The following is a 17,474-nucleotide window of genomic DNA, read 5'->3' on the forward strand; positions in this document are numbered from 1 at the left end:
AGTCTTTTCCTCATCCTTTGTCACCACGTTTCCCCCCCACATCCAATAAAGGATGGAGATTCTCCCTAGCCCTCCTTTTGTTGCTAACATATTTATAGAGACATTTTTTAATTGTCTTTTACAGCAGTAGCCAGGTTAAGCTCTAGTTGGGCTTTGGCCTTGCTAGCACACTGTCCCTCAAACACTGGTGTGCTGCCCCCAGCCTTATCTCTAGTGAGTCTGGTTTTATCCCTTTCCCCCTTCAAATCTAGTTTAAAGCTCTTTCAATGAGCCCTCCTGACTCCTGTGCAAAGATTTAGCCACAAAGGAATGGCTACATATAAATACTGCCTTAAAACCATTTTTTTGTTAGATTAAAACACAGTAAAGAACCAGGCCCCCCCTTCCCAGGATTCATTTTAAGTGGAGGCTCTCTATACTGTTTTGATACAATTCAAGTTTTAGTTCTCAACTGACATGACTACATGCTTAAGTCTTCCACGTTAGAGAACTCATGTCTGTGAGAATAAGACTGAAAACAAATATTAAACAGAAGAATAATTTTATACCCAGTACTAAAAAAAGCTCAGCTGTGAGTATTGTAAAATTTCCAGTGATAAAATGCAGAACATACACTTGCAAGATCAAGGCCTTGACTGCAATTTTGGGAGCAAGACAGGTATCTTCATACTCCACATCAATATTTTCTAGAATGAAATTAAATACTTACTGTTCTTAAGAAGCTTGAATTCTTTACAACTTTTACTGTACTATAACCATAATACTCCAAATTATACCTGAGACCCAAAATGACTTTGCTAAGTGTTTACAACAAACGGAATACCACCTGTGTCATCCAGAGTGTCCTGTGTTTCTCCATCATCTGTCAATTCCAATTCTTTCACAAAGTTTGAAGGAAACAACCCGGCTTTGCCATTTAGTGTTCCACTCCACCAGCCTTCTTCTACCTGTATAGAAATATTTTACACATCACCGACAAAGTAAAAGGAAATTCCTATCAATTCCATCTACTTCACTTATAAAACTCTACAAACAACTTTGGGAAAGTTCAAATGACCATGATTTCTCTTTAAAGAAACCCACCAAAGATCTAGAAACAGCAAGCAAAAAAAAGAGCAAGAAAATAATTTACTGTCACTTCTATCACTACAGCAATGATCCTGAAATACGAAACTAGCCCTATGCCAATTAATCCAGAAAAGCAGCAAAAAGTTCATCGACTTTCTCACACTAAAACAGCATAACAGACATTACACATCTAACAGAAGAAGAAAATATTAAATTGTTCATGAAATAAAGATGCAACTTTTAGTCTGGCTTTCTAGAGAAACATTCACATATTCTTGCTCTCCATCTGTCTTTTCCTCTGTCTTGTCCAGTTTCCACCAGTCCTACTCCAAACAAAAGCTGGGAATGCATAGGTGACAGTGTAAAAAGATGGCAGAAGAGTGAGTAGGAACTGTGCTCTTCAAATTTATTAAGAGTTTTCAAAAAGGCCTTAAAAAAAAATTTATTTGCCTAATGAGCACTATCTAAAATTATAATTAAGATAAATTTTCAAAATAGTTCATTTCAATTGCTCTGTTTTGGGACTGGAAAGCTGGTTTTAGATAAGAAAGAAAAGCGACAGGGAAAAAAAAACCAAACCCAACAGCAGTTGTTTACATTATCTTTTTTTAGCCTTGTTTTGTAGGTCACTATGTCTGACACACAGGCATAGTATTTAAACACTTGCCTACCTCCAGGCAAGCAGAAGGCATGCAAAACCTGTCAGCTACAGAGACAGACAATGAAAAGAGCTTTGTTATTTTGAAAGACATCCTGGTGCTTAGATATAGCTCTGCTATGGATGGTTCAAATTCACAGTTTGGTCCTCTGAAACAAATTTTAAGCGTACATTACTCACAAGCACTGACCAGGTTCCGGCGCCTCATGCATTACATAGTACATTATTGAAAACTAAAATTCCAATGCCTCGACTAACCCATACTACACCCAAGAGCCATGACAAAGGAACTTTTAATGCTTACGATACAGAAAGCGACTCGAGCATCCATTTATTCTTCTGCCAAGAAATAAGGTCAGCAAAGCACTTAACAGACTTGGAAGGCAAAGCTATGCCAGTTCAGAGACAGTCAGGAATAAAACAAAAATTTCTTGAGCTTACTTGCCTCAGCCTCCTCATCACACTGTCTTTAAAACAAACCTGACTGTATACAAACTACGTTACCAGAAAAGGTACCTTTAATTGACATTAAAAAAAAAAAAAAGGTGAAAGTTCTACATGTCGTTGGGGAGAACATCTGTGCATCTCTGGGTGCTAACAATACAGAGGACAATTTCACAACTCTTATCTTCCATTTCAAATTCTCACCACACGATACAATTTCCACAAGAGGGAGTCACAGCTCTGGTACATATATCAGTACTTTTTTTGGTTTTTTGAGTGTGAATTCCCATCAACTTATTTCTATAAGTTGATGAAAATTCAGACTCGTCTAAACAAAGCCTCCTGGGGGGAGGCTGAAACAAGCGGTTTTGCCAATCTGATTTTTTTTTTTTTATTTTTAATAAAACTCCACTAATGGAGTCAAATGAATTTAGATTATGCTTGATAACACAACATGCAAGTACTACAATATAAAGCTACAAAAATAAATCTGCTATTTAGTGCTGCACATGACAGAAGTGGAAGAAAGATATGAAAAGGAAATAAAAGTTTTACAGCAATCATTTTACAGTTATCATGGGCACTTTGTGCATTTATTTTGCATGCAAAACCCACATATTCTGTAAAGAAAAAACCCTGTGGATTCAGCCAGCACACTGCACAAGGGTCTTCCTCCCTAAAAGGTACCTCTGATCCTTGTAGCCTGCTCTCTTCAGTATTAGCCATTTAAGTTCTGAGCCCATCTGCCTCCACCTTTCATTTCACCATCAACAGTGTCAGTTGTAACTACTCAATTTACGAAAACAATTGCAAGGGATAAATACTCAATTATTCTCAGGTAACTGGTAGAACTGATGTCCTGGTACTACAGGTACAGGTTTCTGCGCTGAATACTGTTACTATTATTTCAAAGCTTCAATGAGTTTGCAAAAAAGCATGAAACTGGAAAATCAGGTCAAATAACATTTTTCACCTAAACCAAGATAAAGTATGTCAACTTAAAGGCAACTGGTCAAACAGTTTTAGCATTCTAAAACCAAGGATCACAGATAGGACGAAAGAACTGTAAAAGTCTTTTGAACAACAAATCCGTGGAACAGATCACAATTTGTCGCTGTGATGATCAAATACTCCCCCTAAACAACTAGCATGCATTGATTTAGGATTAGATCCTGACAGAAAGAACTAAACTATCAGCTTTAGCTTCAGCTTCAAAACCACTACTTCCTATGCTATTTCTCCAACATCCTTGTAATTCAACTAATCAGCCAAAAAAACCAGTTCGCCTTCTGGCCAGAGCAAGGGACAATCAGCTCTGTAGAACAGCTTACCTCTTCGTTGATGTCGATCACATCCCCTAGCTTGAGTTCCAGCTCATCCTCGTTCTGTGGGATGTATTCGAAGAGCACTTTGCACTGCCGCTTCTTGGACCCTGATTCAAGGGAAACAGCAAGAGTAAGAAAGCTTGCAAAGGAAAACTCGTTTTTCCTACACTCAACTCCTGAAGATCAAATCTGACCAAAAGACCAATAAACCACCCCAAAAAGCTATGTAGCTTTCGCTGCTGGTTTTCCAGTTTGCCTGTGTCACTTTAGGCTAGCAAGCTGTATCGTAGAGCTTGAAAACCATGAGTTTCAGACTGCCAATTACAAACAAATAAACACTACACTGCCAATTACCAACATGCCATAAAAAAACATGTTGACACAAGCAAGTCAGATAAATCCCACTACAATGATTTTTCAAGCTATTTCCTGACCAAAATCTGCAAGAACGACAACCGCTGCCAGTTGCAGTGTTAGCACTTGCTTGGAAGAAAATGTGCAAGTTTGAACCTCCAGTCTTTAAGCAATTCTAAAAGAAATAACAAATGTTTTGTTCTGCATCACACTGAAGTGCCAATAGCCTTTCTGCGCTCTAACAAGGACCTTGCTAACCGGTCTGAGGTAATGCTAACATTTGCTCAGCTCATATTTCAAAATCCAAACTCATTTTTGTCTGCGAATGCAAAAAAACCTCCCTTTTCAGTGCCAGTACGGAGTCGAGAAATTCAACCTAAGCTTCAATTAACAGTTTTTGACAAGGGCAAAATTAAAATAAAGCACAGTCTTTAGATGTTTGCCACATACGATCAAAGCTTTGCAGGCATTAAAAAGACAAAATGATATCTCAAGAGGGGAAAGCATTGAAGTGGCTTCCAACAACCCCTCCAGCCAGAGAGGTGTGAACCTACAATTGCCCAATTACTCTACATATACCCTGGAGTGATGCTACTGCTGACCCAGGAGAGTTGAGGCAGTTCTCCCTCAAACAAGAAGCCATGCCTTCAGACCTTTTCCACAACAGAGCAGCCACCACCGTGCTTTTGAAGGCAATTGTCATCCCGAGCTATGACCCACACATGCTCCCTATCCTCCTCAAATACAATCTGCCACAGTTTAAATGAAAGTGTGAATCAAAAGCTTGAAGTGGTAAAGCTTAATCTTGCAGGAGCTGTATAATTTCCGTACTCTCTTATACTTTGCACTTCTCCACACTCAAGCTTCAGCAATTAAGAGGAGCTGGTTAAAAACATTTCAAAACGCAGATAACTGCCTCCAAGATTGATCCTTGTCTTATTATAGCAGCGTTGAAAGTCCAAAGTCAGACATTTAGAGACCGCCACACCCAGCGTCCTCAGTACAAAACACGCCAGGCAGCTGAGTAACTATTCAGCATCTAAAATTTCTGAGAGGGGGCTCACCAAATCCAGGATTCTCTCCACGCTGGTACATGGTCTGTGCTCTAAAGAGCTTAAAAGGCACAGGAAACAAATAAACAAGAAGTATAAAGCTCTGTGAGTTATTCCTAATAACACGTAATTGCCCACGTAATGCACCCTTCTTTTAACTCCACTGAAACTCATACATCAGCCAAGAGGGATTGTTAGGTTAACAGTAATTACAAGAAACGGTCCACTGGCCTTTACTACCTCCTACAGCGCTTTCAGGGCTCCTCCTTTGTATGAGATTAACTGATACAAAAAAAAAAGGCAAATTAAAAGTCATGGCCGTTTAATATAAAACTGATTTCAGCATTCCTTCTCATGTTGTAATTCTACATAAATGGAGGGAGGGGAAACAAACCCACTTCACATCCAGAACTCTCTCTCACCTGCAGCCTGTTTTCAACAATACCCAGTTTGGGAAGTTACTCCCTTCCAGTTTTGAAAAATCCCTAGCTTAACCTAGGAAGCGACCCGATCCGCTCGGAAAACACCACTCCAGCTTCACGCGGTGCAGCAGCACTGCTGCTGGGCTGGCAGCCCCCAGGCAATTCTGTCCCTTTTCCAAAACAACTTGTCTGGCTTCAGGTTTTATTTGTTTTGTACAGCGTAACCCAAATTTAGCCCTTTGTTGCCATAATTTAGCACACCTCCTGTATTTTCCTTTCCCCGAATAAAGGCAGCCATCTATCTGACAGGAATACTGCCTGCAGCTTACTATCCACCTGATACATAATCCCCGAATTCAGCCAGAGCTGCACAGGAGAACAGCACAAGGCGCTTCCCAGGCAGAGACAACCTACCTCACCGCACACTGGAAACTTGCTGTTAAAGAAGCTTAACTTTGTTTCTAATGTTGTAAACCTCATTTTACCAGGTTAGGAACCAGAAACGGAAAGATGACTAAGCACTGGAAACCTTTTGAAGGGAGTGAGCGATTGCCCAGGCACACAGCAAACAGGATCCACAGGAGCTGTTTAAACAGTCTTCCAGGAAAGAGGGAACGGCAAGTAAAATGGAAACGCAGAGATTATCGTTGTGCCAAGTAAACAGTTGTGCGCTTAAAGGAAGGTGCTTGAACACCACTTTTTTCTAGGAGAATGAGACTAGCCAGAGCACTGCAGAGTTTGAAATCAGGATGTACCTAATATCTGGCCAGGGCCACGCAGCCACCAGCATGAGAATGAGACATGCTGAATATGAGATCATTCCAGGATTAGGGAGACCAGAATGAGTAGCCAACACCTGAAATGGCATCAGATCATGTTCACAGAAACAAAAAAAAAGTAATCATAGAATATCTCAAGTTGGAAGGACCCATAAGGATCACTTTGATTCCCTTTCAGAGCCTGGTTGCATTAATCTAGGAACAGCGTTAATTTTCAGGCTAGATTTTCGAAAGCCTGCTGATGCCAACATCTAACAGGCACATATGTGCTGTTGCCAGCACGCATATGCAAATCAGATTCACTAAAAAGTAATTCTGAAGGTAACATCCTTAGTTGCCTAGAGGAAGTAAGTCTGGTGGTCCCATTTCAGGGCTTTAAAAGATGAGTAGGGGCTCTTCTCCTTTGACAGGCAAAAACTCTAAGCATAAACACAGCAGAAACAGTAAGCTCTGAATTCTTTCTTTTTTAAAAAAAAGCAAGATTAAGTCATACAATCCTTATAAAAGATTCCCTTTTACAATCCCTTATAAAAGGGAGGAAGACACAGTAATTTAGCACAATGTCTCTTATAAAGACTGAGGTGTCCAAATTAAAAAAGCAAGATTAAGTCATAAATGGCTACAATCCCTTATAAAAGAGAGGAAGACACAGTAATTTAGCACAACGTCTCTTATAAAGACTGAGGTGTCCAAATACAAATCACAAGGCAATTTTCTGGATGCAGGGAATGCTGTTTTCTGCTCTAGTTTTAGTCACCTTGATTTAAATACTGGCATTAAAACATAGAAACCACAGATACAGAGGCACCCAGTCTGCACTCCCGACCATCCTGGGGGCTGCAGTTAGAAAGGAAGACCACTGCTTTTGCTTAGATGCCACCAACTCCACCTTATCTCACACTAGAAGCAAGCCCACCAAACAAGAGGGACCTAAATTACAGACTCTTTCCATGTCACAAAGCCCTGAATTTGTAGCAAAACTCTTACATTTAGAAGAAATGACCACAGGAAGGGTTTTTCGTTATTATTAACAGGCCTGCAGTTCTCATTCAGGCACCTGACAATACAAGCAGAGCTCACACGAAGTTACACAGCAACATCCTGGAATCTGGAAGGGGTCTGAATCCTGCTCCCAGGAAAATTCATCCCTATTGCTGCTGTTAAGAACTACACATAAGCTTTTTGCCCATGCCCCCAGGAGCAGAATTTGGCTTAGAATCAAAGTTTTTCCTCCTATTTCTCTAGTTTTCCACACAACCTTAAAACTAAGTCAGACATTAAATAATTCATGTTTATTAAAAAAATGCACGTCAGCAGCTTACGCAATTGAAGGAAATGGAAAGACTACATACTCTTCTTGAAGGTTTTGGATGGAGGATGAGGCTGAAATCCTCCTGCTGGAAGCCCATAGCTGCTCATACGCTGCACAAGGCTGGCTACATTGCCAGATTTCTCCCTCCTGACTGGCACGGCATCATCCTTGGGTTCTACATCCTTCTTAACTTCCTGAAAAAAGAGATTCAAAAGACTGAGAGGCCATTTAAATTACCCAAGAGGTCAGTGGTCTTAGACAGGCGCTCCACAGACTAACAGATTTCAGGAACTTACCATTCGGTGTGTAATGATGTATTATACTCAAAAATCATGGCAACCTGCACCTAATCATACTAACAGACTTAATAAACTTGTCCCTTCCACACAATCACATTAGTAAACAGGTAAGCTGATGTGCCGAGGGAATTCAGAAACAAGGGCAGTATTTTAGCCAACCCTTACTCCAACCCTAAGAAAAGTAACTTTGAGCCCAGAAGTCCCATATTACAACTCTTAAGTCACAATTTATATTTGATAACATTTTTAAAAAATACAGATATTACTTTAATGACAGACCCATAGGGTAATGCACTAAATAAAATATTTTAGTATATAAAACTGTATTAGGTCATAGCCTCTGCCTCAGAAAGCTCAAAGGTTATTTACAGATAAGATGCAATCGTACTGCTGAAAGACACGAGTGGAAAAGAAAGTGAGATACAAGAAATAAAGTAGGAAGAAGTGCAGGGAAAGGTGTAGGAGGGAAGTAAGAGATAATTTTTCCGACAATTGTCTCCCACCTTCCTATCTTTCTAAATTAAAGTGTTAGCACTGGAATTGAACATGCCAACCAAGACTAAGAAGCCTATAAACAAGAAAGCATCAGTTCTTCACGGAAAAGGCCGTGTACTCAGCAGTTACTCAACTGCATCAGCTCATTATGTGAGACTCCACCAGAGAACAAATACTCTGAAAGAAGGAAATCATCACTTTGCACAAGAAGGAACCCATTAAGTCAGATCAATGGCCCATCTAGCGCAGATCACAGCTCCCAGCAGTCGAAATTCCAGATGCTCTTCAGAGAGCTAACCTGCAACCCAGATCCTCCCACATTTCCAGAGCACCCAGAAAGGTTTCATTAGGGAGATACATCCCCTTCCCTCTCCCTTTCATGTCTGCAGATGAAGCTGTCTAATCCACTTCCGCACCCATGGTCCTGCCTGCCTCCACAGCTTCCATGGGGGCAGACATGGGATAGTCACTTTTTGCTACATAAAGAAGCTCCCTCTCTCTCATCTGCTTTAAGCTGACAGCTTACCAGTCCTCGTGTGTGCTCCCCATCACTGCATTTAGTTTATCACTACCTCCATGGCTATGTAAACCTTGATCATATCCCCACTTGGCTCTATCCTCTTAATTGAAGAGTCCCAGCCTTGTCAGCCCTCATCTTACCACGCAGCTGCTCCATCCCCTTAACCATCTAGTTCCCTGTCCCCCTCCTAGTCTCAATAGATCTGATGACACTTGGCATCTTGCTGGTGTTTTAGGCTGTCAGTGCACCCAAAGCTGAGAATTTCAGAGAGCTGAAAGCAGCACCACCAGATATTCATGAGCTGATGCTCAACTCTCAACTGGAAGTTCCCTGTAGTCATGGTCTGGATTACCTATTCTTATATGCATTACTTAGCATTTACTGCCACCCTTTTTGCCTGCTCAGCTTCTTACTATCAGCACAACATTGAACTGCACAGGAGTTTAATAGCACTCATGAAACAGGAGTGTCCGCTGTTAAATCCCCTCTCCAGATGACCAGAGATGCTGAACAAAGCTGGTACCACAACCAGCTCCTGGGGGATCCTATCGCCATCTCTCCTTTATCCTGACAAGTCACTGACAAGTCCTTTGCTTCTTTAAGCAACTTCCAACCCATAAAAGATTTTTTTCTTCAGTCTCAGAGCAACTTCATTCCTTCAATAACTTGATAAAAAACTTTCTCAAAGACTTTCTGAAAACCCAAGCGCATTACATCCACTGAATCTCACGCACCTGTGTGCTTAGCAAGATCCTCAAAGCCCATCAGCTTTCCCACCACCGTAGCATTACAATGTCTTGAGGAAAGCAAACAACCGTAACTACTTTACAGATTTTCATGATCCACTTTAGAACAATTCTTGCATCTATCACCAGTAGCCACTGGTTAACTCCTCCATTAGTTATTTCAGCTACAGCTGCAATGAAATATTTAACAATATTTGAAAACAATATTGCCAATGTATACACACACGCTCTTTCTTATTAATGTTGTGTAAACTCCTAAACATAAGCTTTAAGTCAACAAAACCCATTAAACACCAAAAATAGGGAAGCGTATTCAACAGGACGTCTCTGGTGCTTCCTGGAACAGTAAAACCCAGGCTGCTTACTGCGGCTGTCCAGCTGGAAAACTCAGCAGGTCTGGAAAGCTACTGATGCTTTCAAACAAACTATGAACCTCAAGACAAACAGTCCAAAGCACCTTCCTATTTCCCAAAAGAGCAGAGCAAGTTGAATACGCAAGTCTACAGGCAGCACAATTTTTCCTCCCACTCATCTACATTACATAAAGAGCCTTTTCGGAAAACAAGCAAGTAGTTCCTGCTGTTACTTTCCTTCATCCACAGGGACTTCTGCTCTGGAGATCTTCGCTTTGCTGAGATCCCATCTTCCAAGTAAAAAAAAAAAAAAAACACCAAACAAACAAACACACACACAAAAAAAAAACCCACAAACCCAACCACACACTCCAGGACAGCACAGCATTGTGTCCACCTCCCATTTCAGTAGAAATTTCACATTTCAAAGACTTTGTCATTCTCAGTCTTATAGTTGTTTTTTGGCCAGTTACTTGCAAGTCTGACAAACCATAAGGAACTAAATTTGGCTGCAGCTGAAAAGTCTGCCACATGCAAAACACCTTTTCTAGCTGCTTTACTGACAAGGCCATTCTGCTCAACCGAAAAACATACTGGCACACGAAAACTTTCATAGAGTGGATCTGTCACTGGGTTTTTAAAATTATAATCTTTTGCTATGTAATTTATACAGCCTCCAAAACCTGCCAGCTGCTCTGGGAACTAAAGCTTCCCCTGTTAAATGGTTTCTCAATCGTAACACTTTCCAGTGAGGAGTCAGCTCCAGGCTCCATTCCCAGGTTTGCACTTTGCACAAGACCGGCTGCTGCAATAATTTTGTGAAAAGCAGAGAGTCAAGAGAGAAATGAGGAACACATACACAGGCGGCCTGGTAAAAAACATGACCTACTTATAACAATTTTTAAAAAGGAAAAAAGAAAAACACCACAAACAACTTCTAAATGCTAGACCAGGCTATAAGGTAAGCATCACCTTTATCGGTAATTTGTATTAAAATCAGCAATGTACTTTTAAGTCCAGCAGTAGTATCAAAGGCAGCAAAGTAATTGATAGGTTACAAACAACAGGAAATGATTTGAAACAAAAGCAGTGACCACAACGAAAGACCAAAGACCCAAAAATGAAAGGAGGAATGCTTAAGCGACTTTTTTGCCTGGCTTGAGTCAGTAATTGAAGTGGTGACAGGTACACTCAAGTATACTCAAAGTCTGTAATACTCAGTCTAACACAAGGCTAGCAAAGACAAATATAACAGAAAATATAGTGGAATTACATCAAAAGATAAGAGATCTAAAATAATTCCATGAGCATCAGTTACACGAAGAAAATCTTGCAGGTAGATTCAAAGGCTGAAGATTTATTGATGAAGAATTTCATCAGCAGAAACCAGAAGGAGTGATTGGACACTGGGAGAGACTGTTACCACCAGACATTACAAATACAGCCAAGGTATGGAAGCTGAACACTTCAATACACAGGTAAGAGAAGCCTTCCTAATCTAAGACATATAAAAGGAAGGAGGATGCAAGGAAAAGATCAAGATGATCATGAGATACAAACAGGAGCAGAGAGCTGCAAATCAATCAGAAAAAGATCTGCAACGAACAGCCATAGGTAAGGACTGACAACAGCCACACCTGAATCAGAGTCTCAACAGTGACATTTTACTTTGCGTATCAGAAACCATCACATGAAGGTGCTTTGCAACAAGGAGAGGAAAAATAACCAAGAGTCTACTGCTACAGCAGCTAGTCACAAATGCAGTTTTGACACTACAGAAGACGGGTTAATAAGCAGATAAGCCAACAACTGCTTTTTTCATATTCAACCTACGACCCTTTAGAACCATCCTTGTAAAGCAAGCACTTTTTTTTTTCTTCTTGTTAAAGAAGAACTGCAGCATTAATTATCCTTCCTCAGGGCATCAAAAACCACAATAAAACCAAATCAAGTTAAAGCTAATTCAGGAATCTCTAGTCTCCACACCTGCATCCGGTCCACTACACCACAAACCTGTATTTCACATCAGTCCTTACAGTAGGAAACCGCTGTAAGATTCCCAGGCACAGGTCAGGATCCTCTGACACACGTACCCATCAGCACTGCCAGCAATGTCATCCCAAGCATCATCGTTATGACTCTCTAACCTTTTGGACATACTAAGGATTTACAAAGGCTGTTGCTTCTAAACAAGATACTTATCAGTCTGGATCTCTGAAAACTGACACTAAACGATTCACGCATTCATAAATGCCCCGTTAATACGTCTGCAATTTTTACATCTCTGCCCGAACAGCTGGCCTGATTTTCAGTGGTTGGAAAACGACACTGCTCACAGGTCTCATCTCTGTGTCCAAACCAAAGATAAAATGACCCATGTATCACGATATCCAACCTGAACATGCCCAAGACTCCTATTCTTTGGCTTCACAACAAGTAAAACATTTTTCTTTCTTTGTTTTTGATGTTTTTTAAGTCAGCTTCCTATATCCAAACTAATAAGGTCTGCGCTGTGACAACAACAACAAAAAGAACTCCATGACAGTTCAGCTTGTTTTGAGATGAGGCCACCACCAGCTGCCAGCCAGCAAAAGCAAAATGAAAATCTGACGTTAACTGCAGCTGGAAATTTTAATATTTTTATTATGCCAGTCCACTTCAGTTCAAGGCTTGTCAGTGTTTCCACTAGCAACGCAGATTTTATGCATTTATGACTTGGCAGTAAAAGGTCAATACAGACTGTCTCTTGGCATAAAACACAACTGAGAAGTAACCACCCACTCTTTCTGTTGCAAACTACAGCCCTACTCAGAAAAAGTTTGACGTTTTCATAACATCCACTAAACGTGTACTTCACCACACTTACAAAATTTGCCGAAATCACTACAGGCTGATACACAAAAATGCATACAAATTTAACTCAATAGCAAAAGAAGATTGGGGAGATCTTAAGGGGGTTTTGTTTTAATTGCACCTGTCACAGTTTAACAATTCCTCAGGGAAATGTATATATTTATATAAAATCTTGGTATCATTTAGGTACAGCAACATGTGAAACAATAATTATTCTTCTTTACACACAGACACACACAAAAAAAAAAAAATCTAACACATCTAAATTCACCTACAGCCTCATGATGCCCACGAAATTAAACAAATAAGCTGGCGGTCCTGACCTACTTTTTAAGCAAAGGAGTGAGCGAGCAGCCTGCCCACCATCAGCCGCCCACCCGTGCATCGCTCCATCAGGGATGGCAGGATCCTCCCCGCCTCCTTCGCCAGAAGCAAAGAGCACTAATATCAGTGGGGCACTGGAGATAAAGCCGGTCAGATCGTCTGAAAGGACACGAGGAATGGATAGTTATAAATATGAAGTCTGTTCCTGAATTACAGGACAGAGAAGTTCATTATCCAGCAAGTCTAAATCCTTCGCTGGATTCTTCAAGCATAAATAGTAAGACTTCAGCTGCCCGCTTCCTCTATATGTCATTATACCAAGAACAATCATCTTTAGACTTTTTACATTATTTTCACTGTAAACTACAAACCATCAGCTTCTACAAAAGCAATGCGCATTTCTGTTATTGGCTTAGTACACTTTTAAAGCAAGATCTCAAGCAGCAGAAAACAGTCTCAAACTCTAAAGAGGCTGAGATGAAGAATACATAAATGTAAGTGTCTGAGCCTCCACATACGATTTTCTCATCTCTTTTCTTCCCCTTCTCTCACATCTTTTCTTCCCCATCAGAACAGCAGTAAAGAACATATGGACTGGCAAATTAAGTTTATGATTCTTATCTTACTGGGCAGAAAATAAAGAAGTCAGAATTGAAACCTGTCACTTATTTTAGGGGAGATAGAAGAATTGGAAGCTTGTGATAAATCTACAGGCAATGGTTTTGTTTATACAAGTTTATCTCTTCCCCTCACAGCCTGCAAAACCCCATCACTGAGAAATGACACATATGTACGTGTGTGACTGTACATAAATACATATAGAAATCTGCATAGCTGCATACAGATGAGATAGCCATAATCTGTTCAAACACAATGAAACACCATAGTTCCTGGGACACAGAAATCTTCACATAGCTAATTATTTAGGCACCCATTACCTCTTCTTGCAGTCCCAGTGACAGCAGCAGACAGGCAGGCACAGGGCAGCTTTAACAGCTCCAGTTTCTTAAACCTAAGATATCCCACATCCTTGCATTTTGCCAGTGCCTCCTCCTTGAATAGGAAACACGTTTTCTCATCCTCAATGCAGGTAACTACAGAGGCAAAATATTTACTAAAGGCAAAGGAAGAAAGATGAATAATTTGCAGCTATTCCTATCTGTGCCATTCCTTTGCCACACTTGCCATGAACTACAGGGACAGATCAAGACAATTTATGAACCGAAATAGCTGAGAAGCTCCTGAGCTCTTTCCCTGGAGCATTCAGAGGTCAGAGCAGGTTCCACCTCCAGACAGAACTGCTTGGCTGGGAGAGGTCTCCAACTCCCCAGAGGATTAAATGTTATCATTGAAAACAGAAACAAATCACTTTAAAGATGAAAGTAGTTACCATCTGAAGAATGGACAAACCTGATAACCTTTGTTTTGCAAGACAAATTACCTCCCGGGCAATTTATCATGTGTCACAGGTTAATTTTTTTGGGGCGTAATTTATGGCCGAAGTAGGGACTGTCTAACAGTAAACCACTGAGTTTATTTTTTAAGTGCTGACCCAGGATCGGGCTGTACTAACAGTAAGGCAGCATCACTCCTTGTCTTTGCCTCTTCCAAAACTGAAATTGCTTCATATTCTGACTTCTCTAAACCCCAAAGGCACTTCTGCTCTAGACTAAGGTTAGAAAAAGAGTTTCCAGCTGAGATGAATCCCCAGCAGTTTTCACAGGAGCTACAAACACGTACTGCTGTAGGAGAAACTGCTGCTGTAGTTCCTCAACACGGCACACCACACTCAAAGGCCATTATGGGCTGAGCACGGCTTTGGAATTTCCCCTATATGTTTCTTATAAGACAGTTTTACACAGAACTATCCATTTATATGTAAAATTTTCACATGCTTTAAACACAAGTGTACAGAAAGCAAGGATGCAAAGTCCTGGTAAGTAAACTTATCCACCATCAAGCGATGCCAGAAGACATCTGTGGACTCTCTGTGCACAGCAGAGTTTCATAAATGGTTGGAGAAATATTTTCAGAAAGTTGAATTATTAGTATTTTTGCATGCTGCAGATTCAAATCACGATTTCTAACATTTTCCCCCAAGAATAAAATATAATTAGCTGCAGAAGAAGTGACTTGAGCCAGGCTCACGCCTCTCCCGTTTGCAGACAGAACCCCAACGTTGCCTTCTATTAAATCACACCCACATCACATCACTCAGCATGAAGTTTAACAAGTTACTAATATTTTTAGATCTGTTACAACCTATGCTAAATATAGATTATATAATCATACCGCCTCCCTGTTAGGAAGAAAGGCATCATCAATCAGGCAAGGTATCACCTCGTTCTCACAATACAAAACATGTGCAATAAGCAGAATCTCTGGGAAGCAAAACAAACAAACAAAAAAAAAAACCCTACACTTCAGACCTACAGACTAAAACTTGAGCTATTGAATAAAAGTAGTATTTGAAGGTGAGAAACAGGCAAACAAATGGACTTTCCTAAATGAGGAAAACTTATCTCTACAGAGGGAATGTAGAAGCAGGCTTGGAATGTCAGATCTTGACACAGATTATATATATGGGAAAAAATATTATTATACATGCATATGTTTATGTATATATAAATATAATTTTTATTGTGGGCAACTGGATACCTGTAAGGTTTGTGTCCAAACAGATTCTGATCTGAGGTCTTGTTAATAACTTGCAAAATACAAGAGAGCTAAAAATGTGCAATGTCTAAGAAGCTTTCACAATGTTAAAAAGATTCTTTCCATCTGGTTTCAACAAGGACCAAAGCCCAGATGCAGAAAAGCACAGCAGTCAAATCACCAGGCCTACCAACAGCGGGGCAAAGAATCCTAAATTAACGAGAGTAACTAAAGGAAGCACAGATGTTTACATCAATGTTTCCCAACCACTTAATTAAGAAAAAAAAAGTTAGCCTTAAAATACTTCTGAAAATAGTACCTAAATAATATTTTATAGTGCTGCCACATTCACAGTCAGATAAAGACATCTTAAAACGTTAACTGCATTTCTTTTCTATTCTACTTGCTCATACGCATGAAAATTTAGTTATATTTCTTGTAATTGTTTTATAGACTAACAGTTAATATCCTGTCAACCATCAGCCACAAAATAGTGCTTCAGATGAATGAAACCACGTATCACATGTGGCAGAAGGCAAGACACAGATCGAGCTCCCACAGCACGTGGTGTGGTATCAAGCTTCCCACACAAGGGAAGTCAGGAAGACACATTTCTTTCCCGTCTCCCAGTTAAGTGCCTCTATTGCTGGTCCAGAGAAATGTGTGATCCATTAACCAGTACAGGTCCACTTTGATGTTTAACTTGGAACGTCCCTTGTTCCTTCTCGCCATCATCGTGGCTTCCTGCATCCGCTGTCGTACTCAGCTTTCTTCTTCTCTACATTGTTTTCGCAGAGCGCCCAATCTCTCTCCCTTCCCTGTAAAACCTTCAGCACTTCACTTGTGGCCATCTCTGCACAAAGGTTAAAGCCAGTTAAAACACTGCCGCATCTATGTCCCATCACAACTCTTGCCTAAAGACTCAAAAATTAAATGCTCATGAGATTTGCTGAATCAGTGCTACAAATATAAACCTCAAAATCTCAGTGAAGATTAAAAGAGGTTTGAAGATTACATTTTATCAAAGATTCACATATTAACTAACATTTTTAACTAAAAACACATCTTGCTTTCTGCTGTTGTTTTATAAGCAGAGAGAGGTGACAGGGGACCTGCCCATCATCAGTTTCTAACAGTTTGAAAGCTTATTACATCAACTAATGAACTCACATACATACACTGAAATAATATTTTTAGGAAGTGAAAAGTACAGGAAAAGCTTGTTAAGCTTAGCAAACATTTACCACATCTAACTTTGAGATCAGTTCACTGTAATAGATAGAACTCAGTGTTCAACGAAGGAAAACATAGATTCAAAAAGAAATTTAATACTGAAAACACCAAAGTAGAGGAGAGCTAACTTCCCCTCTTCAAAACAATGACCAATCAAAAAAAAAAAAAAATTTCACAAGTGGTGCAAATGTTATGAGATGACAGGCCAGATGACAGCTAGCCTCAGGCAAGTTTAAGTTTCAAGTTCACAACTAGATTAATTCATTCAACCTCATTAAAAAAAAAAAGCATAAGAACAAATTTAGTATTAGAAGTGTGTTGGGTGCACACACATGTTGATTTAGTAGAAATATGGTGAAGTACTAAAAATACAGCACTGGAATGCACACTCAGAGCCTCCCAAGATGTAACAAACATTAAATATTACATTACCTGTACAACTGACCTTTTTGATACTATTACAGAATCACAGAATGGTCAGGGTTGGAAGGGACCTCTGGAGATCATCCAGTCCAACCCCCCTGCCAGAGCAGGGTCACCTACAACAGGTTGCACAGGACGGCGTCCAGGCGGGTTTGGAAT

The 17,474-nt window shown here is 40.1% G+C and overlaps 1 protein-coding gene across 1 annotated transcript in view; it reads right to left on the reverse strand.

Annotated features, from left to right (window-relative positions):
* Nucleotides 1-17,474, reverse strand: part of CD2AP (CD2-associated protein) — a gene marked incomplete at its 3' end in the record, with an annotated part of 134,811 nt that overhangs the window by 12,124 nt on the left and 105,213 nt on the right. Inside the window, exons 3-5 of the mRNA XM_009885480.1 lie at nt 7,455-7,608; nt 3,502-3,602; nt 827-947 (exon numbers count right to left, since the gene is read on the reverse strand). Of these exons, the coding sequence (XP_009883782.1) occupies nt 827-947; nt 3,502-3,602; nt 7,455-7,608 (376 nt within the window). The remainder of the gene's footprint in view (nt 1-826; nt 948-3,501; nt 3,603-7,454; nt 7,609-17,474) is intronic.

The sequence above is a fragment of the Charadrius vociferus genome, unplaced genomic scaffold (genome assembly GCF_000708025.1).
Source record: "Charadrius vociferus isolate BGI_N301 unplaced genomic scaffold, ASM70802v2 scaffold800, whole genome shotgun sequence".
In the NCBI taxonomy this organism is placed as follows: domain Eukaryota; kingdom Metazoa; phylum Chordata; class Aves; order Charadriiformes; family Charadriidae; genus Charadrius; species Charadrius vociferus.